This window comes from Dipteris shenzhenensis, chromosome 15 (genome assembly GCF_047967505.1).
Source record: "Dipteris shenzhenensis isolate YYH24624 ecotype China chromosome 15, Dip_SZ_1.0, whole genome shotgun sequence".
NCBI classification, from domain to species: Eukaryota; Viridiplantae; Streptophyta; class Polypodiopsida; order Gleicheniales; family Dipteridaceae; genus Dipteris; species Dipteris shenzhenensis.
Window position 1 is genome coordinate 6731640 of NC_141610.1, and position 23335 is coordinate 6754974.

Consider the following 23335-nt stretch of genomic DNA (forward strand, 5'->3'; position numbering starts at 1 on the left):
TTAAAAGATGTCTCAGAAAGTTGTTTGTGTGGGTGTTGATGGCTGCTCAGTAATGCATGGGCAACAAGCTAGACTTTGTGTTCAATTGAAGAATAGTTATGCTCCATACATGGTGGGAATACATTGCATGGCTCATCGCACAAACTTGGCTTATCAGATTCTCAAAACTTTGGATCGTGTACAAAAGGTAGAGGATTTGATGCGCAAAGCATATGCTTTTTTCTCAAGGAGTCCTAAACGACTCAATGAGTTTAAGGTGTTTGTAGATGGGATCAGCCAAGGTAAGAAGCTCATGAAGTAGGTTGATATAAGGTGGATTTCACTCATGGGCCCGGTGTAGCGATTGTATAGGTTGCTAGATCTTCTTACAGATGCTGAAACATTTTTGTATCTTGGTGGCCTACTTCCTATGTTGCATGAGATGAATCATGTGGTCAAAATAACTCAACAAAGGGAGTACTACATCATGGAGTACACTGTAGCATAAAAGTTGGCATGCCTTTAATTAAATACTCTCTATGGGGAATGCTCAAGCTTCTCAAGTGAAGAGTTTCGTGAGTGGAATACTATGTTGGATGTTGGGAATGAGAATAGCTATCTGTGCTATGACAAAAAAGGATATCTTTGCATGAACTCCAAAGGTAAGTTGATAGAGCTTTATGTCAGAAGAAAGGTGAAATGACTTGATAGATGTCAAAAAGTCAAACAAGAAGCCTTTCCGCAGCTCATTAGTTCTGTAAAGAAAGAGATTTTTCTATTTGTACCACTTTAACAGATGAAATTCGACAAAGATTTCCTAAAGAAGAACTTCTAAAATTATTTGCTATTGTTCACCCTTTGTATTGGAACAATGCAAGAGATAAAAAAATATTGATGCCTGACTTCAAGAACAAGGTGCAAGTCATTTCAAATGAGTTTGGAAAAGGCATGGAGTTTCATGATTGAATGCACTACTTGATTCCAAAGAGCTGATAAATCAGTCAGGCATCTTTGGGCAAACTGTGGGAGCAATATAGTAAGATAGAACATTCGTCAAAGCTCGGAGCCATGACTAGATTGTGGAAAAAATTAGATTCAGGTGAAAGAGAGGATGTCAGAATACTTTAAGCTTGCTGATCTATGCTAAACCATGATCCTTGGATCACTTGAAGACGCACGAGTGTTTAGTAGCTTGACCTTCATTAAAAATTACCTACGAAATAGGCTTGACAAAAATTTGGACACATGTATGAGATTGTACACTGCGAAGCCTAATTTGGAGACTTTTCCATTTGAGGAGGCCTATACTTTGTGGGACTCAGATTGCCATAGAAGGGGTGGAAACAATACATCTTTGGATGATGGAAGACCATTAGATGATGTGGAAAGTTTTCAAATTTATGAGACTTAAATATGATAAGTTTCATGTTCTATTTTATGCTTCTTTCTTGCCTTCCTTTTATGCAGGTGCTTAGTTCATTTTTGTTTTTTCTTGCAGATGGTATCTTTTTTGGTATGCAATACATCTATTTCTTGGCCCAAGGTGTCTATTTTTTAAGGTATTTACTTCTTGAACTCTTTTATGGTATAAAGCTTGAAAAATTTATTTACTGTTGAATGCTACTAATCTAACTGATATTGGAAATCTTATTTGATATGTAGGATCTCTACACCTTATCTCAGGCACTCTTTTTAGTTAAGAAATGATGATATCAATTTCTAAAGCATTAATGGCTTCTCTACAAACAACAAATATTGCCCATAATGTTGAGGACTATTTCTGATCATGTATGCTTCGATTGGTGAATGTATGTTTTTTTGTAATTGTGATGGATTATTTACAGACTCAATAGTTCCTCACACTAGGGGATTATTTTATTTCCAGCCTAAAATAAAGGTAAGTGAAGGAATTAAATGCTGAGAAGAGACTCCATGTTGTTTCAGATATAATGCCTATCTAAAGAGTTAAAGAGCATTGGGATTTCTTGTTTTGAAAGAGTAAACAAATAGGTGAGCTCCAAATACCATATTAATGCAACCATCAACTCTAGAATGCTTAGTATGTCTGAGTATATGCTACACCTTCATAATTGTAACTTAATGAAAGTTCAGAGAATAAGGTCCATTTCATTCTTCTTAGTGAAGAGAAAGGTTGGACTTGATTTAGTAACATGACCTTTTGTTGGTGAATCTTAGAATATAGCATTACAAATGTATATGCTTAAGTAAGAGATAACAAAAATGTGTATTTGTAGGAGGGTGTGCATGGGCAAGAATACTTATAATGAAAACATGAATAAGAATCCTCACATTTCAAGTGTCTTTGTTAGTAGCTTAGCAATCCAAAAATGTTGCTTTGTTGTATTTTTGCATTCTTTTAATAGTATTCTAAATTGCTTTTGTGAAAAGATAAATTAGCTCAATTTTTATACTTCCATTAGGAGAGAATTGGGGTCTCAAAAGGGCCTCATAAGGAATGGATTAGGGAATGCTTAGTGGGCTAATGCAAGGGGCTTGGTAAAGAGGCCTAACCAGCCTAAACCTAGGTGGGTTAATCCCATATTTGAGTCCACCTCTCCTCCCATCAATGAGGAGAGGGGGCCACTTTTTGAAATTTGAATTTCAAATTTTAAATCTCTCTCCCTCCCTCTCTCTCTCTCTCTCTTTCTCCCTTCCTTTCTCTCTCTCCCTCCCTCTCCCTCCCTCCCTCCTCCCTCCCTCTCTTCCTCCCTTCTCCTTTCTCTCCTCTCCCTCCCCCTCCCTCCTCCGCTCCCCTCCCTTCTCCTCTCCCCTCCCTCTCCCCTCCGTCTTGCTCCTTCTCCTTCTCCCTCCTCCCTCTCCCCTCCTCCTCCTTCTGGTTCCTCCTCCCTCCTTCCTCTCCCCTCCTCCTCGAGCTGCTCAAGCTCTCTCTCCTCTGCTCCTCCCTCCTGTAGAATCTCTTCCCTCCTCCTCCCTCATGTAGCATCTCTCCCCTCCTCCTCCCTTCTGCAGTATCTCCTTTCCTTCCTTCTACACCTGTCGGCCTACTCTCCTCCTCCTCTTTCTCTTGTCCTCATTTGCTTCTCCTTCCTCTTCCTTGCTACTCTCTCCCTCTCAGTGCTCCATGTGTTGAGATATCGAGCTCCACTCGTGATATGCCAGGGTGATCGTTGTGCATTTATGTCATTGACTTATTAGTTGCAGATGCGGTTGGTACACCGTCCATGAATAATAGCTGGATGACAGCTATCTTTATGTACTCTAGTTAGTGGCTCAATTAGTATGCCACCTAGGTTAGCTAAGTTTGGTTTGAGACCCACATATAGGGTTCATCTATTTCTTTTGTACTCAGAGAGTTTTTTTTGCTTTCACAACTAAGAAGAGGAAAACTGTTTTCAGCCTCCACCTTTGTGCGTAAATTCCCATTGTGTATGTGTGAAAGCTGCAAATGAGACTCCTTACTTCTCTCTTACTCTCTTCACATGGTATCAGAGCTCGGTTCGTGGTAAGGAGCTCAAGAAAGCAAACCAAGTTCGCGGTGTCTTGGTAAGAGGATTAGTGTTGCTTTCATTTTTCGTAAATCTCTATAGGTAGCACAGTCGAAAAATGCAAGAGGGCATTGTCTCAGATTGGGACGCTTTTTGCGGTGTGGTGAGGGTAGTATATGTTGCGGAAGAAAGCAAAGCCATTGGTGACATTATTTTTTTGATTCGAGGTCATTTTGAGACTCGTTTTGGTGACGAAAGTTTTTCGCAGGCACTCAGAAAGGTGTCTTGTTTTTGTTGTGTGACCATTGTTCTATAGGTCGGTAAAAAGTTACCGTAAAAATTGCATCATATGCCTATGCGTAGAGATATTGGGAGTGACAGAATCGTTCTTATTGCATGTTGATGCAAAATCGTCACTAGGAAGTGATTGTGTGGTCAAATCACTTTCGTCAGTTTTACAGATTTGCCCTTGTGAGACAGAAGTTATGTTTTTTGCAGTGATAGAATATTTTTGTAGTGTTCTGTAATGGCATCTGATGTAAGCATCAATGATTACCACATGAAGGTGAAGAAGATTGCAGATGCACTTGCTTCCATTCGGTCGTTAGTGGAAGATGATTTAGATTCTGTGACCTTGAATGATCTAGGAAAAGATTATGCACAGTTTTGGACATCCATTGCCATCCGTAAGAATTTTTTTGATTTTCGGGAGTTGATTGCTCTTCTAATTTCTGAAGAGCAGAGAAATGGTGGTGCATTTTCTTTAGGAGGAACTTCAAAAGAAGCTGTCTTGAAAATCAGTCTTATGGAGGAGGACGTAGTAACTTTAGAGGTAGGGGGAGCCAAAGAGGTCGTGGTAGATGGCAGAGGTCATCTTCTAATTTCTGAAGAGCAGAGAAATGGTGGTGCATCTTCTTTAGGAGGAACTTCAAAAGAAGCTGTCTTGAAAATCAGTCTTATGGAGGAGGACGTAGTAACTTTAGAGGTAGGGGGAGCCAAAGAGGTCGTGGTAGATGGCAGAGGTCAAAATACAAACAGATTGCTACTACTGTGGTAAAATGGATCATATGGCTAAAGACTGCTACAAAAAGCAGAATGACATCATGAATGAAAAATTGCAGCAAGGCAATTATGCATCCTCTAGTAGACAGGGTGATGACAAAAATAAGCATTTGTTTATGGTGCAGCACATGACCAATTCTGTGACAAGTACAGAAGAAAGTAATGATATGTGGTATGTTGACTCAGGTGCGTCAAACCACATGACAGGTTATGCAGAATTGATGCAGGGTGCAAGGAAAATGGAAAGAACAAGATTTATGGAGACTGGTAATGATATTGCACATCTTATTGTGCAGATTGATAAAATTTCTTTGTCTATGCAAGATGGGAAAAAGAAATACCTGTCTGATGTATTTCATTTTCGAATATCACTAAGAACTTGGTTTCTGTTGGTCAAATGGTTGAGCAAGGCTTGCAGGTCAGATTTAATCCTCATGGATGCTTTGTTGAGGATATAAAAAATAAAGGTCGCTTGATAGCAAAAGGGAAGAAGAAGGGCAGGATGTTTACGTTAGATGCAGACATGTTTGAATTGAGTGCAGCAATGTTTGCACATAGGACCGGTGTAATTGTAGATATTGATATTTAACATAAACGCATTGGTCATGTTAATGTATAGCGACTTAAATTAATGTTGGCCTAAAATATTGTTTTAGGATTGCCTAAGTTCAAGGTTATAGAAATGCATAAGATATGTGAAGCCTGTCAATTTGAAAAACAGGCAAGGAAACCATTTCCTAGACATGTTCAAGAGAGTAAGAGGCCATTGGAATTAATCCACTCTGATGTGTGGACTACTAAAGCTGCATCTATTGGAGGCTATCATTATTTTGTCACTTTTATTGATGACTACAGCAAAAAAGTTTGGGTGTATATTATGAAAAAGAAAAGTGAAGTGTTTGGGCATTTCAAAGCTTTTAAAGCTATGGTTGAGAAAGAAATAGGCTTGCAAATAAAATGTCTAAGGTTAGATGGAGGGAGAGAGTACCTCTCAAATGAGTTTGCAAGGTTCCTGCAGGAGCATGGCATAAAGCAACAATATTCATGCAGTCATACCCCACAGCAAAATGGACTTGCAGAAAGGAAAAACATCTACATAATGAATAGGACTCGCACTGCAGCAATACATGGCATGACACCAGAGGAGAGGTATACTGGTAGGAAACCAGATATTTCTCATTTGAAAGTTTTTTGTTGCTTTGCCTATGTTTATGTGCTAGATGAGTTGAGATCTAAGTTGGATCCAAAAGCTAAGAAGTGCATCTTTATTGGTTATTCTCTGCAGCAGAAAGGGTATGATGCTATAACCCTTCTATTCATAAGTTTACAGTGAGCAGAGATGTTATTTTTGATGAGATGAGCAGCTGGTATAAACCAGTGAATGTGATTGATGATGTAAATACACAAAATGGTAATGCAGCACAGAATTCACAGCAGCAATCACAAAATATTAGTGGACCTATAGTGTTCTTTAGCAATGGTTCACATACTTTGCCATGGACAGGCAGATTGAGATCAGGAGAATCTCCTCAAAGCAATGCAGATAGTGGTATGCAAGTATCACGAAAGGGAAAAGAGAAAGTAGATCAGTCCATGGTTGATATGAATGCAGGTCACTCTTATGTGGATGGTGAATCCAGTGGCTTAGAACAAAGCTTTGATGATGAGTTGGGTATTCCTTCTGTTGTTACACTTGGAGTAAAGAAGACAAGGGATGTTTTGAGAGCACCTGGTAGTGAGCCTATTTTGCGTAGGTCTACCAAAGTTAAGTATCCTGTGGATAGGCTGAAATATGATGGATTTACAACTATTCATTATGCCTATATGATCAAAGTGATACATGAATCAGAACCCACTTCTTTTGAGCAAGCCATGGGAAAAGAAAAATGGGAGAAAGCCATGGATGAAGAAATGGATGCCTTGGAAGCAAATGCTACATGCAAATTGGTGCCTTTGCCTAAAGACAAGAATGCAATTCGCTGCAAGTGGGTCTATAAGATGAAGCATAATACAGATGGTTCTCTGAGCAGATACAAGGCAAGATTAGTTGTCAAGGGGCATGCACAGACATATGGCATTGATTATGAAAAAACATTCAGTCCGGTTGTAAGAATGACAACCGTAAGAGCAGTCATTGCTATGGCTGCATCAAAGGGATGGTCTTTACATCAGATGGATATAAAGAATGCCTTTTCGCATGGTGATTTGCAAGAAGAGGTGTATATGGAGCAACCACCAGGTTATGTGCATGCTGTTTATCTTGAGTTTGTTTGCAGGTTGAAGAAAGCCTTGTATGACTTAAAGCAAGCATCCAGAGCATGGTCTGACAAGATAGGACAGTATCTTGTCACTATTGGCTTTCAGATTTTCACGGCAGATTTCTCACTTTATGTGAAAAAAATAGAGAAATGTATTATGCTGCTTGTCATTTATGTTGATGATTTGATTATCATAGGTAATAGTGATGAAAATATCCCTCATGTGAAAATGCTATTGAAGCAGAAGTTTGAGATGAAGGATTTGGGAGAGCTGCGTTACTTCTTGGGCATTGAGGTGATTAAGTCTACAAGTGGGATATGACTCTTGCAGAGGCAGTATGGATTGGACATGCTGTTCAAATATGGAATGACAAGCTGTAAGCCTATTTCAGTTCCTTTGGAGCAGAATGTGAAGCTGAGCGCAGATGCAGGTGAGCTTCTAGAAGACCCTACTATATACAGACGCATAGTACGAAGTTTGATTTATATAACGATTATCAAGCCAGATTTGAGCTATGCTGTTGTATTAGTAATTTTATACAGGCTCCAAGGAAACCACATTTAGATGTGGCTAGATGCATACTGAGATATGTGAAGTCCACATTGCAGTATGGACTATTTTATGAGACTGGGATTTAGATACAGTTGCATGGATACATTGATGCTGATTGGCCTGGTAGTATTTCTGATAGACGATCTATCAATGGATATGTGTTCTCTTTTGAGAGTGCTACAGTTACTTGGAGCAGCAAGAAACATCCTATAGTTGCCTTGTCGAGCACAGAGACTGAGTACAGGGGTGCAGTAATGGCTGCATGTGAGGTAGCTTGGTTGCGTAAACTACTTTATGATATGCATCAGTCTATAGATACATGGTTCCTGGAAACAAGTCTTTGATTCTAGCCATGACATTATACTACAAAATAAGGCTTTATACACACAAGAAATTAATGATGATCAAAAGCCAGAAAAAAACATTTCACAAACACAAAACTATAACACTAATAATATTAACAACGACGACGTCAAACAAAATAACTTCCCTACATATGACATTGCATCTGGCAGGCAGAATACAAATAAAAAAAGAAAATCGACAATTTTATTATTCTAGTTAAGAAACAAATCCTAATGCACAATGATGAGTATTTCAAGATGATTCGCTCCTTAAACAACGAACAAATACAACTATTCGATGATATTATGATACGAAAAAGAATACATCCAACAGAAAAAATACATTTGTTTCTCACTGGTGGAGCAGACACAGGCAAAACTTACCTTTGATTACTTATAGTCCAAGGTTTGCTCCGGTTTTATAATGGAACCATTTCAAATATAGATTTGTATTAATGCTAGCTTACATAAGAAAAGCAGCTTACAACATAAATGGCCTCATATTCATGACGCATTATATTTACCATTACAAACAAAAAACTTAACCTCCCTCTCAAGGGAATAGCTTGACATACTAATCCATCTTTATGAACAATTACAACTTATTGTCTTTGATGAAATTTCATTAGAAAGAAGATGCACTGTGGACTTTGCAGACCTTCGCATGAGAGCATTTAAAAGAAACCATTCAGAATACTTTGGAAATATCGATGTCATATGTTGTGGTGATGTATATCAAGCTAAACCAGTGAGAGATAGCTGGGTATTCAAACCAGAAGAAGATTCGTTACAAACAATGGCAAATACATACTAGCACACAAAGCACAAAGTTATGAGCTAAAAAAAAACAATGCGTCAACATAATAATGAGTTCATACAGACATTGAACGCTTTTAGAAAATGTACACATACAAATGAACAAATACAATACATAAACCGATGTCGTCGCGAGCCATCTAGAGACCATACTTTCCCTCACCTTTACTACACCAATCTTGAAACAAATAAACAAAACAATAAATTCTTCTAGCAAGTAATAGGTAAAGAATACAATGTTAGAGCAATCGATACATTTAATAATGATAGCCACATCTCATCCAAAATTTTAGAAAACCCTAAAGCAGCAGATGGGCTACGAATGACCAAATCAAAGAAGGAACGCTGGTTGAATTATGTGCAAGAAACATTAACCAACAAGATGGATTAGTTAATGGAGTTTTCATGAACATGACTACCTACAATAGTAATGATATTGTATGGATTTAATTTCAAAATCCAAAAATTGGAAATGAAACCCGTCAAAAAAACTATCATGCATACACTACAAACATCAATTGCAAATGGATACTTATATTTTGAGTTACAAGGGAAATACAAATTGGCCTTTCTAAAATAAGTATTCTTACTCGACAACAATTTTCAATCCAAGCAGCTGCTGCTAGAACAATACACAGAGCACAAGGACTAACAATGGATAAGCTAGCTTTCTCACCAGTAGGAATTCGTACACATGGGCTTGCATACACATCGCTTTCACGCATTAAAAACATAGACAACCTTTACTTACTTCAGCCACTCCAACAACAACATCTCCTCGTAGACAAAGATGTTCACGATGAAATAAAAAGGCTAACAACTCATTCAAAATAGGAAACATTAAACAACAAAATCTACCAACACACACACACAACTATACTGATACAATCTTTAAACACTAGGTCACTACATAAATACAAAGAAGATATACAAGCCACATACTCGCTTGTCGATTATGATATTATATGTTTGCAAGAAACAAAAACTGAACACTACCAACCATATCTAGCATCCGACTTCCAATATATAAACAATCATAACAGTTGTACCCTAGTTCGAAACAACATTGTCATTGAACATTCAGAAAAAATTTCACTACACGGAATTGAAATCACGACGACGAAAATCATAACAAAAAATGAAACATATGAAATTGTATATATATACAGACCACCATCCGAAAACACAAAAACAATCTTTCAATTACTTCGCTAAAAATTATCAACAACTATTGCCACACAAAAAAGAATTCTCATAGGAGACTTTAACATTGACATGCTTCAACAAACAAAACAATCACAAACACTACAATAACCTTCAATGCCATCATATCATAACAATATATGGTTCACAACTAGATCACATTTGGACTAACATACCTAACAAAAAAAATGATAGTGGATCTGCGTACGCATATTGCTCAGACCATTCTATGGTCTACATACTTGTCGATAACTAACTATCTCAAACAACCTTTAAACCCAAAAAAGCAAACCCATTAATTCTAGTCCTAAAACAAAACCTAACCATTAATTTCAAACCTAGAAAACAAGCCTGAAAAAAACTAGAGAAAACAACAAATCATCTACAAACCCTAATCCATATAACTCCCACTAACCTTAAACCAACTCCACCTTTTAAAAAAAAAAAGACACAAGGTGAATGACAAAATTCATTCATGAGGCCTGCCCAATTTGTTTTTGTATAATTTTGTGAAAGTATTATTTTTGTTATTTCTGTTGTTTTGGTATGTTGGAGTCAATTGTAACGTCGTTGAATTGAGCCAAAAATTTTAATGTTATTTTGAACATATTGAAATTAAATAACTTTGTATTTTGATTATGATTAAATGCTTTTGTAGAGTAGGGAGTGGTCTGACCAATAAATAAAGTTTGTCCCTGAGACCGTGCATTCATTGGTTTAGTTTGTCCAGATGTGGTTGATGGTTGTTCCACTAATAGTTGTTGGATGGTTAATTAATTGTGTGAAATTATTTTCGTTCATGAAACTTTGTAATTTTTTTGTAGAGTAGTTTGAATTGTTTAAGTTAATGTTGAAATCTCCTATGATTATTATGTGTATGTTGTTATCAATGTTTTGTAGTTGTTCTTTTATGCATGAAACAAGTGTTGCGATTGTAGATGAAGATGAGTTGTATACATTTATGATTGTAATTATGCTAGATTTGCTATTTTTTAAAATTGTCAGATAGCATTCACAACCATTTTGGTTAGTGTAATGATGTTTGAGCAATTCGATGTTATTCTTGTAGCATGTAGCTATGCCCACTCTATTATTGTTATGTAAACATGTAAATGAAGGGAAAGACACATTTGTTTGGATTGGTTCATGCAATTCTTGCAAGAAAAGGATTGGAGCACTCATTATGCTCTTATTGTTGACAAGGTTTATCCAATGGGGTGAAAATTTTCTTGTGTTCAGAGATTGTAATGTGTCATATATATGTCTTGATGATGAGAAATTCATTTGCTTTGGAACCCATTGCATATGTGCTTGGAGGTGTTGCAATTCTTCCAAAACATGTTTGTCCACTTTGATGTGTTTTGGTTTTATTGGCTTGACAATGTAGAGATTGGCGGGGTCTCGAATACGTGATAGAGCTGTGTATGCTAGACCATGTGGTTTGATCAAGGAGGGATCAAACTCAAGGCTATCCATGGACAAACCTTGTGAATGATGTCTAGCAACTACTGGTTGAATAGGAAATTGTGTTCTTGAGATTGTATTCAAATGATTTTTGCCTACTTGAAATTCTCGTGTAATTGAATGTATGGGTGTCCATGTTTTTGGAATGTCTTCGTTGTAAAGAGAGGAGTATTTGTAACATGCTTGTCTTCTAGTGTTAGTGTTGTTGAACAAGATCCAGATGATTGAATCTATGTTTCTCTTTTTGAATGTTTGAATACACCGTTAGCGCCATTGACCAATCCATCAGATATGTCGAGATTACCCGAACATATTTCGACGATCATTCCTAGTTTTAAGTGCAGTGTTTTATGTTGTCCTTCACAATTCCTTGGGTTAGGTGGGACATCAATAGTTTTGCTACATGTTTTGTGTTTTTTATCTATGGATTCGAGGATATGAGCTTGTTGTTATAGTAGTTCGAAAACTTCTTTGTTGTGGATGTCTTTGGAATCATTGGTGTAGAACAAATGAGGAATGTTTTCTTTTTGTATGGGTTGTTTGTAATATGAATTGTTAAGAAAGGAGATGTCAGCAGCTAGCATGTGATTTGCTATTCTCATTCTATTGAGTACCATAAGAAATTGTTTGTTTGTTTGGCACATTGGTGTTTTAAGTTCGAACAATAGAACATTGTTTTTCGAGAATGAAGATTGTGTGGATGTGTTTAAGGTGTGAGTCATAAAGAGGCACGAGTCTTTGGTTGGGCTAGCTTGACAAAGGTCCCAGAGAAGAGGATGTCAACACCCCTGAATCGTTGCAAGTGGTTGTGGCGCATGTCCGCTGCAACGAGCATGCTGTGCCAATAAGAGAGAATTCGTTGAATACAACTAGTTGAAGGTCTTTGTATAACTAAGAAAGTCCTTATAGTTTTTCACTGGAGAGGCTTGTATAGTGGGATGCCATCAGTGGTAGGTGCAAGGCTGCATGAATAGTTGTTCTGCCTATGTTGAATGCTACTTTACCTGTGTATGCTAGCAAGAGGAGTTTTGGCAGTTGACATTTTCTATTTCTTTGTGGGAGTAATAGCGCAAGAGTGCTTGAACAATGGCTTGAAGGGTGTATGTTTTTCTTGTGCCGGCATTTCCGGTTAGGAAAAGGTAAAAATGGTTTTGTTGGTGAGACTCTTTTGGAGAGCATAATATCGTCCATAATGAGATCTTGTTTCTAATCATTTTTGCACAGTGAGCCCATTCATTCACTTACAAGGTAAATGTTCTTATAAAGTTTGGTCAAAAGAGAATGATTTAATCCTACATGACTTAGTAGCAAAAAATCCCAATCTACCAGCAAAGGACATAGCAACCTTATATGAAACTGCTTCGTTGTTGGAAAACCATCATACAACAAGAGCAATTACAAACAAAGTCTACAAACTACGTAAAGTCATTCTAGAGCCAATCCACTACTTTGCCACAAGTCCACAAATGCAAGAAATTCCAATCGAAGATGATCGTCATGGTCACAAGAGAAAAAGAAAAAGTATGTTCTTTGAAAAACAATACATGAAAAAATTGTTCGACACTCCTACCTATCCATGTGCATGTCGCTGTTCATTAAAATTTTGATTGAAGACAAAGAATCTTACCATTGAAATGGGGGTATTCCTACTATCGAATGGTGTGGACATTGCAAAAAATGAACCACCAGACAAAGCAATATGTATGAATTTTTGGAAAGATGTCAAGAAACAACAAATGCTCTTGTTCTACTCTTCGAATATGCATATGAACCCCACAACAAAATTTACCAGTACCCTCAATGACATTGAAGCACGATTGATTTCAATTAGAATACCATTTGCACAAATCCGTGAATTAACATATGAAGGACAATACTGACTTCATGGAAGTGTGGTAAACATATTTGCAGATGTCGATCGAGCGCAACAAGCACTACCTAGATTTTTGAGTGAAAATGACACTGTTCTACTAGTAGAATTGAAGCATAAATTTTCGTACAAGCACAATTAGATGAGTGGGATTGTGAGGCCTATGTATACAATGCTTGCATTGAAAGAATTACTTTCAACACCATTATATGAAGACAACAAAGTTCTTATAAATAATCTTTGGGAAGAACACATTAAAGCCATACAAATACTAAACAAAACATACGATTGCATTGATGAACCATTTCACGAAGCACAAGAAGAAGAGCTTCTCACAACTACTTTAGTCCATGGAATATATACAAGCCAACAAGTAGTAGATTTTGAGAATCAAACCATTGCAATTGCACCTACAAAAGGCTTCTCGCCATTAAGCATCTTCAAGGACACTTATTGTGAAGAGCCTTCTTTTCCTAGACTCTTCTATGGCAGCCCACGAGAGTACACAATTCCAAAGTACACATCCTACCAAGACATTGCAAAATGGGAACTAACAAATGTGGACCGTCGCTTTGCATTTAGCATCGAGAATCTTTTCTCCAAAACCATGAAAATATTGGCAAAACAAGTTCTTTCATCATCATGGGTACGAATGCGAAAAATACATTACTGCTGACATAAGCAAATTCACCAACACAAAAAAAGACATTCAAACACATAAGTACCACAAAACATGCTTCAAAAGAAAGAACAAATGCCGTTTTGGATTTCCACGTCTACCAGTGTGTAACACTAGAATTTTAACACCAATAAGAGATGATGTGGCACCACCCACACTAAAAAAAAAGTTTAAGCAAATTACATCTACTCTTCAAGAGGAAAACATCACAACATTGACCTACCAAATTTTCTTAGAAACTATTGGTATGACAAAGGAAGAATATATCTTAGCATTGCAAGCATCCATTTCCCAACCAATGCTTTTTCTCAAACGAGAACCAAGAGACATTTATACTAACAACTTTAACCCTGCTATGTTGAGATTATGGGAAGCAAATACAGATGTGTAATTCATATTAAACCCCCATGGAGCTATAGCTTATTGCACATCTTACATGACAAAAGCAGACAAAGAAACTACTTCTGCCATCAAGCAAGCTTTGGCACAATGCATGGATTCTAGCGCTCCACCAAATGAACAAATTAGAATAGTTGTAAATGCAATCTTGAACACTCAACATATAAGTTCACAACAAGCAGTATACTTAGCACTATCGCTACTGGTTTTGAGCACAACAAGACAATTTCAATACATCAACCCACCAGAGAAATGCTCAAGCACAAAGAGCAGCTTCAAAACATGCACCCAGAAAGCACCAACATTTTCTTTGACAATATCAACACAAAGTACTTGCAAAGACATGAAGATCTTCATGATATATGCCTTGCAAAATATGCAAGCAGCTACACAATTATAAGAACCACAACAAGGAAAAGGAAAAAGCAAAAAATTATTCGATTCAACAATTACGACCAAACAAAAGATCCCGAGAACTACTACAAAGAGCTATGTCTTTTATTCTTTCCATACCACAATATCGAGCCAGTTCTTGACGAAAAAATCACTACATGGCATGACATGTATCTCCAATATAAGGACATTATAGATCCAAACAAAGTGCATTTCAACAAGCTTATTCCTATGTTTCCAACAAGATCTTAAGCAACTACAAATGCCATAAACACATCAACAAGTCAACAATCAAACAAGAACAATGAAGGATACGGCAGTGCAATTGACATGAACAAAACAACACACAAAAACCAATACCATAATCAAAATTTTCAAACATATGGTGTTGAAAAGAATGTGGAATTTTTATTTGTTTTCCCTAAGTTGATTTTGTAGGAAAGTTTTCATCCATCATAGTAGAGGATTGTGAAAGTTGGCCCAAATATTAGGTGGAAGCATTGCACAATGTCTACAGTGAGTGCACGCGAAGATCCTGACTTTAGAGTGAGGTTTTGAAGTGCCTCCAATGTTAAAAAGTAGTTCTTGTTCATTGAACAAAACATATGCCATGGAGTGCTCATTGTGGACCATACTAAGGTAATGCTCTTAAAAATACTTTGCAAAATTTGTTGGTATGCAAGAGAAGGAAATAAATATTGTAGGCAAAGTAAAACATTTGAATTAATTGGATTACCTAAAGCGAAACTCTTGTCTATTGCTAGTTGTTTTTCTTTCAAGAGAAGATGTATGATCATTGTCATAAATTTGAAAGGAGAGATGCATATGTCAATGAGGCAATTCTTGCAAATTTTGTGAGTACAAGTGAAATGATTGCATTCGCTACATATTCAAGAACATAAAGTGGAAAAACATACTTGCAAAAGGAGGCTATCATGCATCAGCCTCAAATGCAATTACAAATCTAGAGCTATTGATGGTAAAGCTCCCACTAGGTTTCCTTAGATTTCAGGTGATACGTTATTCATTCGAAGGCATTGTCGAGTCATGGACCTCACATGCACTTTCCTCTACTATAAAACGTAAGTCCGTGAGTGATTTTTGCACAACGTCAATATTTGATTTGAGTACGAGAGTAAGTAGCGATGGACACCTCGAATGCCTACATGGAGACGAGCAGCGGCGCTTTCGTGAAGGGTGACTTGTTATTCAATGTGTCTTCCCTTCTTTAGATACCATCCTTTTTTACGCTGCTCGACTGTCTCGGCTTGCTCTTACATGGGTAAGAGCGCTTCCCCGCTAACCTCGAAGTCAACACCGTCGGTTTTAGCTTCTCCAAGCAAACCACCGAAGGAGAATTTGTTGAAACATTCGCCTATTAAGAAGTCCCCTCGCCGATCCTTGAAAGGGATCTTTCAAGAGGTTGCCGAAGTGGCATATGCCCAAGGTACCTTCATAGTGTTGCAATTTTCTACTTTTACTTTCTTGTGAAAGCTTTGATTAGTTACATTGGTTTTCTTTGTTGCCAGCAAGGAAACTCTTACGAGACTACCCGGAGTATGTTAGTTTTAGATCCACGATCACCTCTACAATCAAACGCTCCTCTAGAGTAAAAACCAAAAAACATTTGGAGGATAACAAACCTAAACCTACAATTGAAGACAATGATGTTATCAACATTGAGTCCGATTAATTTATAATTTTCATTTTGATGTTGTAAATCTTTTAATTTCTACATACTAGCATGCAAGTTTGTTTTTCAGTATTACTTTAGTGTCATTGAATGAGCTAGTTCAAAAGAATGTTAATATGTCTTCTCATATTAATTGTAAATTATGCTTTCGTAAAATTTATTTTTCAATTCTTTCACAACCATGGTAATTCCATTGCAATGTAAAATATTAAAAGTTTAATATTTCACACGAAAAACTATGTGAGTAACATGGGCTTATAGTCAACGTGCTTATTTTACGTCATATTTGTATTACAGCAAGCAAACAACGTGTGTGCAAAGAAGAGAACAATGATGTCAATTCCTACAAGGGATGTAATGCAATTAGCAAGCTCATGCCCTCTCCACACAATGTTGCTATTTCGAAAGCTATAATACCATCAAAAGAAATTTTTGAGGGTGGAGGGAATGCTTTGGTCTCCTTAAGTATTACTCAATTGTCTAATTATGCACCTCATAGATTTGTCTTTAAGGGTAAATTGCTTTGTAAATATGGTACTTACAAAGTGATAAATCCATAGTACCCAGTGTTTTTGAAAGGAGACCTTACAGACAAGTTTTGTTCACACATTGTGATGTTGCTAGTGCCATCTAGTTACATTCACCAATTTGTGAACTTCCTACAAGTGGGGGAGAAAGGAGCCACTGAAGATGGAACATCCAAATTCTCCTTGCTTCTTGATGCCACCACATGTATTATCAAAGGAGAACCCTTTGATGGGAACCTTTGCTTGCTATCGGATCTTTTATTATGCATATATGTTCCTTGGGTGGGATGGTCAACTTTAACAAAGGAGAACCCTTTGATGGGAACCTTTTCTTGCTACCGGATCATTGACTATGCAGGTATGTTCCATCAAAGGGTTCTCCCTTCAAAGGAGAAATATGCACATATGTTCCTTGGGCAGCGGAGATGGTCAACTTTAACAAATGGAATGTCTCCAATGTAATGGGAACGATTGGCATTGTTATAATCAAAGTAGCTAGAGAGAACGGCTCAAACGATCAGATCATTGTTGCTGATGGCCCTCACGAGATGAAGACAGAGCTGTAGTAAATTAAAGCAATCATTGTTTCTTCTTTGAAACTTCTTATTTCCTCCTCTTTAAATTTCATCCCTAATATGTTTTGGTGCACAGTTAACTTTCGTGACTAGAGTTCAATGAAGAAGGTGTCGTTATGTACATCTTGAAGAACATTTTGTTCTTGAAAGCAAAGGGTGCAATTTGTGTATTTGATTTTACAATCCTAGCTGAAGTTCCCGATGGTCCAATAAAAGACAATTTGAAAGCTGCTTTCATGAGCCAGGTGGCACGCTTGGGTTACGGAACTAAGGTACTTGTGTTGCCCTTGTTTCAATCCAATCTTCTTTTGAGTACACGCATTACTAAAAACTCCTCTTGTGAATGCAAGTATTTGGGGTGCTCCACTTTACGTATGTGAATGCATACTTAATCGAGCACATTTGCGAGGCATGTGGAGGTGGCCGAGTTAGTAGAGACCCTTTGCATCCATATTGCTACTCAAGCCCTCAAACTATTGAGCTAGTCCCTTCTCTCACTAGCGATATTGTGCAACGTGGTGGAGTTCAAGTTCCAGTACACATTAGAGGACCATATGTTGATATTGTTCTTCGTTTGCCTTCCCCATCATGCAGTTGTATGAAGAACATTTGACGTTAGCTAGAGGCAAGCTCAAGACTTAGAGCCCTTAACGTGCATGCGCCATACCTCGTTGAAAATATTCTTGGCAGTCATTATGATGGCTGATTCCAGCTGCATGCATTCAGCACAATTGATTCGTATTCCTCCACTTGCATGCAAACGGCTTCGTAAAGGGAGGAGATGTAATTCGACTGTTTACGACAGCACTGCATGCAGCTGACGCCTTCGCAAAGGGAGGAGATATAATTCTACAACAGAGCTGCAGCTGCCCACACTTGCAGAGTCATAATCCTCCACTTGCATTTGGACGCGGCTAAGACGCCTTCGATAAGGCACGAACGGCCACGATTGAAGAGAAGAGGTGCAGCTGTCAATAGTTGCACCTCGAACTTCGTATTGAATGCTTCATCCTCTTCGATCAGCGCCGCCGAAAAAGGGATCACATAGAATGTCATCCTTAAATACTAAGTACCTAACCAATTGGGGAAAGACATGTAAATAATGAATTACTTAATTGCAAAAAACCCTATTCTTTGCTTTACGAAATCTGAATCATTGCTAAGGATACCCCCATGGGACAGGCCAATAATAATAATTCTAGTCCTAAAACAAAACCCAACCATTAATTCCAAACCTAAAACAAAATGAACCAAACACCTTCCGCGAAAAAACTTGGACCAAACAAAATAAAACAAGTTGAATACATTCAAGGGGCCTGATCTAGCAAACTGAAAGCTAAAAAAGAAATATAGAGATGAAAAACATAACCATCATTTAAAGCCTAGCCCACAAGTAGACCGAAGAAAAAAACACTCACATACCCTCATCCACGCACCTTCCACTGATCTTACACCTACTACACCCTTCTCAAAGCAGGGCCTCAGGCCTCACTGGACCCTCCACCTTGTTTATCCTTGGCAGGCCTTATGAATGATTAAATATCATTCACCTTCTTGTTCACCACGCGAGCAAAAACCATTCAGGCTATAGAGTCGCGCACGGAGTTGTGCACTCTTTGTCCCTTGTGGAGTGACTCTTAGAATTGCTTTCCTCACTCAACTTCAAGGTGGATCTTTTCAAAGGTTTTGCAGCATTCCTCGGAGGAATAACTAAAATGTTTTGATTTGCTTACAGCCTGCATCTGTTAAGAAAATTCACAGCATTCCTCGAATTGTTCTCGCGATAATGGTGAACATATGCACAAGACGACATTTAGACCCCTGTCGTTCATGCGCAACGAAACTATGCAGCCCTGTCGCCGCTCAGGTTCATGGCCTTGCGTATTTTCGTAGCGGAGATCCACACTCCGACTGGTTGCCAGCTCGTCTACACAGTCCTCTGTCTCCGGTGGCTAGTGGAGCGATCTTCGAGAAATGTCCTCGTTCAGGTCCTGCCGTCCTTTCTTGTATCTTGCAACGACCCAAATTGAGAAAAAACTTATTTTTACCATTTGTTATTCTCTGCGTTGGTTTTCGATGTGGTTTTGCAGGTAGGTCATGGACCGAGCCCTTATGCAAAGAGCATTTCACGGATCCCTCCCAATGTGTGATAACCGGGAGAGCAAAGTAAGTGTGCGACGGGTGTAAGCTGAATTATTTGCACAGGTAAATCTATAGATTGGCCACTCTGACGAGTCTCTTGAGAATTTTGACACAGAAAAACGCAAGAACTAAGGAGACGCAATGCGTTGACGGCTGGTACAATCGAAGTCGGGCTAAAGACATGCTCAAGAAAGAGGCCAAAGCATCCACTGGCCAGGCCCAAGACCGTGTCTTGGTGGATGAATGTGGCACGGCTAGAGAAAAGGTCAATGCACAACAACTGCACGAGAAGAATGGCTGGGAAACGCTTAGCTTAGAGGAGGCGCTCACGTTTATGGAACAGATGCCCCAGCCTGCTTCAGTCGAGAACCTTACATGCATCTTGCATAAGTGCAGAATAAAGAAAAATCTAGCGTACACCAAGCGTTTCTATGCCTTCATGTGCAAAAATGGGCTGGAAGATCATAGATCTCTTGGAAACTATCTGGTCCCGATGTTGGTGCAAGTTGGAAGCATGTACGATGCCCAGCAGCTTTTTAACAAGTTGGTTGATCGGAATGCTCATTCTTGGAATTCTCTCATCTGGGGTTATATAGAATTTGGAGATTCAAAGTATGCCCTGAACCTCTACCAGAAAATGCAAGAGGAGTCGTTATACCCTTGCAAGTATACGTTAGTGTCGGTATTGAAGGCTTGTGCTAGGCTGAAAGATGCAGAAAGAGGTCGAGAAATACATACTGAGATAGCCAGAAAGGGCCTGGAAAGAGATCTTTTTATTGGCAGCACTTTGGTGGATATGTATGCCAAATGTGGGTCGCTGGCAGAGGCACGGGGAATGTTTGACATGCTGCCAGCTCGAAATGAGGTCGCCTGGAATGCACTCATTGCAGGATATGCGAAACATGGGCACAGTGAGGAATCGCTGAACTGTCTCGAAAAGATGAAACTGGAGGGTCTCTCTCCAAATGCTGTCACGTTTGTTTGCAGCTTGAAAGCTTGTGGGACCATTGGAGCCATGGACAAGGGCCGAGAACTGCATGCAGAGATAGCCAGAAAGGGGCTGGAAAGAGATCTTGTTGTTGGCAGCAGCTTGGTGGATATGTATGCCAAATGTGGCTTGCTTGTAGAAGCACGAGAAGCATTGGACAAGCTGCCAGTTAGAGACGTATTCTTGTGGACTGCTCTCATTGCAGGATATGCTGAGCATGGCCTTGGTGAACAAGCGCTGAACTGTCTCAAACAGATGCAACAGGAGGATCTCTCTCCAAATGTTGTTACATTTGTTTGCAGCTTGAAAGCTTGTGGCAGCATAGGAGCCATGGACAAGGGCCGAGGAATACATGCCGAGATAGCCAGAAAGGGGCTGGAAAGAGATCTTGTTGTTGGCAACACATTGATAGATATGTATGCTAAATGTGGCTTGCTTGCTGAAGCATGGGAAGCGTTTGACAAGCTGCCAGTTCGTAATGAGGTTTCATGGACTACACTCATTGCAGGATATGCCAACTTGGGGCTTGGTGAGAAAGCACTTAACTGTCTCGAACAGATGCAACTCGAGGGTCTCTCTCCAGATGCTGTCACGTTTGTTTGCAGCTTGAAAGCCTGTGGCGGCATAGGAGACTTAGACAAGGGCCAAGAAATACATGCCGAGATAGCCAGAAAGGGGCTGGAGAGAGATTTTGTTGTTGGCAGCATCTTGGTGGATGTGTATGCCAAATGTGGCTCTCTTGCGGAAGCATGGGAAGTCTTTGAAAAGCTGCCAGTTCGTAATGAGGTCTCATGGACTGCAGTCATATCAGGATATGCCGAGCAGGGGCCTGGTGAAGAAGCGCTGAACTGTCTCAAACAGATGCAACTGGAGGGTCTCTCTCCAAATGCTGTCACTCTTGTTTGTGGATTGAAAGCTTGTGGAAGCATAGCAGCCATGGACGAGGGCCGAGAAATCCACACCGAGATAGCCAGGAAGGGGCTGGAAAGAGATGTTATTGTTGGCAGCAGCTTGGTCGATATGTATGCCAAATGTGGCTCACTTGCAGAAGCACGGGAAGCATTTGACAAGGTGCCAATTCTGGATATATTTGCCTGGAATGCACTCATGGCAGGATACGCCAAACATGGACTAGGTGAGGAATCACTGAACTGTCTCGAACAGATGCTACTGGAGGGTGTCTCTCCAAACGCTTTCACATTTGTTTGTAGCTTGAAAGCTTGTGCCAGCATAGGAGCCATGGGCAAGGGCCGAGAACTGCATGCCGAGATAGCCAGAATGGGTGTGGAAAGAGATCATTTTGTTGGCAGTACCTTGGTGGATATGTATGCCAAATGTAGCTTGCTTGCAGAAGCTCGGGAATGGTTTGACAAGCTGTCAGTTCGAGATGTAGTCTCATGGAATGCACTGATTGCAGGATATGCCGAGCAGGGGCTTGGTGAGGAAGCACTGAAGTGTTTTGAACAGATGCAACTGGAGAGTCTCTCTCCAGATGTTCTCACGTTTGTTGGCATCTTGAAAGCTTGTGGCAGCATAGGGGCCCTGGACAAGGGCCGAGAAATGCATGCCAAGATTGGTAGGAAGGGGCTGGAAGGAGATCTTGTTGTGGGCAACACCTTGGTGGGTATGTATGGAAAATGTGGATCTGTTGCAGAAGCACAGGAAGCATTTGACAGGCTGCCAGTCCGAAATGATGTCTCATGGTCTGCGCTGATCTCAGGGTCTGCCCAGCAAGGAGAAAGTGAAGTTGTTTTCCATATGCTTGAGATAATGCAAGTACAAGGGAGAAAGCCAAATGAGTCCACATTCTCTGTTGTTCTTACTGTATGCAGTCACATGGGTCTCGTGGATAAGGGACAGAATTACTTTGATTCCATGATCAAAGACTATGGCATCACTCCAACGGTTGAGCACCTTATTTGCATGGTTGATCTTCTTGGCCGTGCGGGCCAATTAGACAAGGCAGTAGCAATGGTGAAGAAGATGCCTTTCGATCCTAATCTTGTGATGTGGCATACACTTTTGGGTGCATGCCAAAAATGGGGTAATGTGGAGCTTGGAAGACTGGCCTTTGACCATGCAGTGCAACTGCATGACAAGGATGCTGCAATTTATGTCTTGATGTCTAACATATATGCAGATGCTCATATGCAGGAGGAAGAGAAGGAGGCAATGAGAGTGAGAAAACAAGCTGAGAAGATGCGAGGACAGAGTCGCTGAATGGAAATAGCGCATTCGTCTTTGAGCAAAAACATATATGCAACTCTGTGAGGCTCAAAGTGAGGGGGAAAGGGTAAAAACAGATTTGCATTGGGTGTCATGAGACATATCCATTGATGCAGAGAAACTTATGTGGGCACAGTGAGAAACTGGTTATCGTGCGTGCCCTGATCAACACTCCCAAGGGGACTCTAATACATGTGAACAACCTCGGGCTTAGACAAAGCAAAAACTATACTTGTCGGAGATGCAAAGTGTTTTCATTGTAGGATCGGATAGAAAGGAGAGAGTGCAGGTAGCAAAGGGTCACAAAAGAACACCCGTCACGCCAAACTTAGATTATCCAAAACTAAAGAGTACAAGTACCTACACCTAGGACTAAGTGTCCTAGGTGTCACATAGGACTAAGTGTCCTATGTGGCCTAAAAGACACTAACACTATAAGTGTCTTTATTTATGCCTACAAGGCACATACCATGGCCTATAGGGCATCACTAGAACCACCAGAGGATGGCCTACAAAGCCCCCTCCATGGGATGGGCTGAAGTACTCTGGAAACGTCTCAGAATACCTAGTATTTTCTAGTCATGGTGGCACATGTTCATCCAAAAGGATATGGCCACCTATGAATGTACAAGGGATGTCAGATCATGTAACAAAGGGAACCAAGTGTAAAGCCTATCGAAAGACTTCGAACTTGGAA

General features: G+C 39.4%; 1 protein-coding gene across 1 annotated transcript in view; it reads left to right on the top strand.

The window, feature by feature from the left end:
* The window catches only part of LOC147893275 (pentatricopeptide repeat-containing protein At3g09040, mitochondrial-like), a 46360-nt gene extending 23380 nt beyond the window's left edge, over positions 1 to 22980 (top strand). Inside the window, exon 4 of the mRNA XM_087385491.1 lies at positions 20116 to 22980. Within this exon, the coding sequence (XP_087241617.1) occupies positions 20116 to 22632 (2517 nt within the window). The 3' untranslated portion in view covers positions 22633 to 22980. The remainder of the gene's footprint in view (positions 1 to 20115) is intronic.
* Positions 22981 to 23335: the final 355 nt, after the last annotated feature.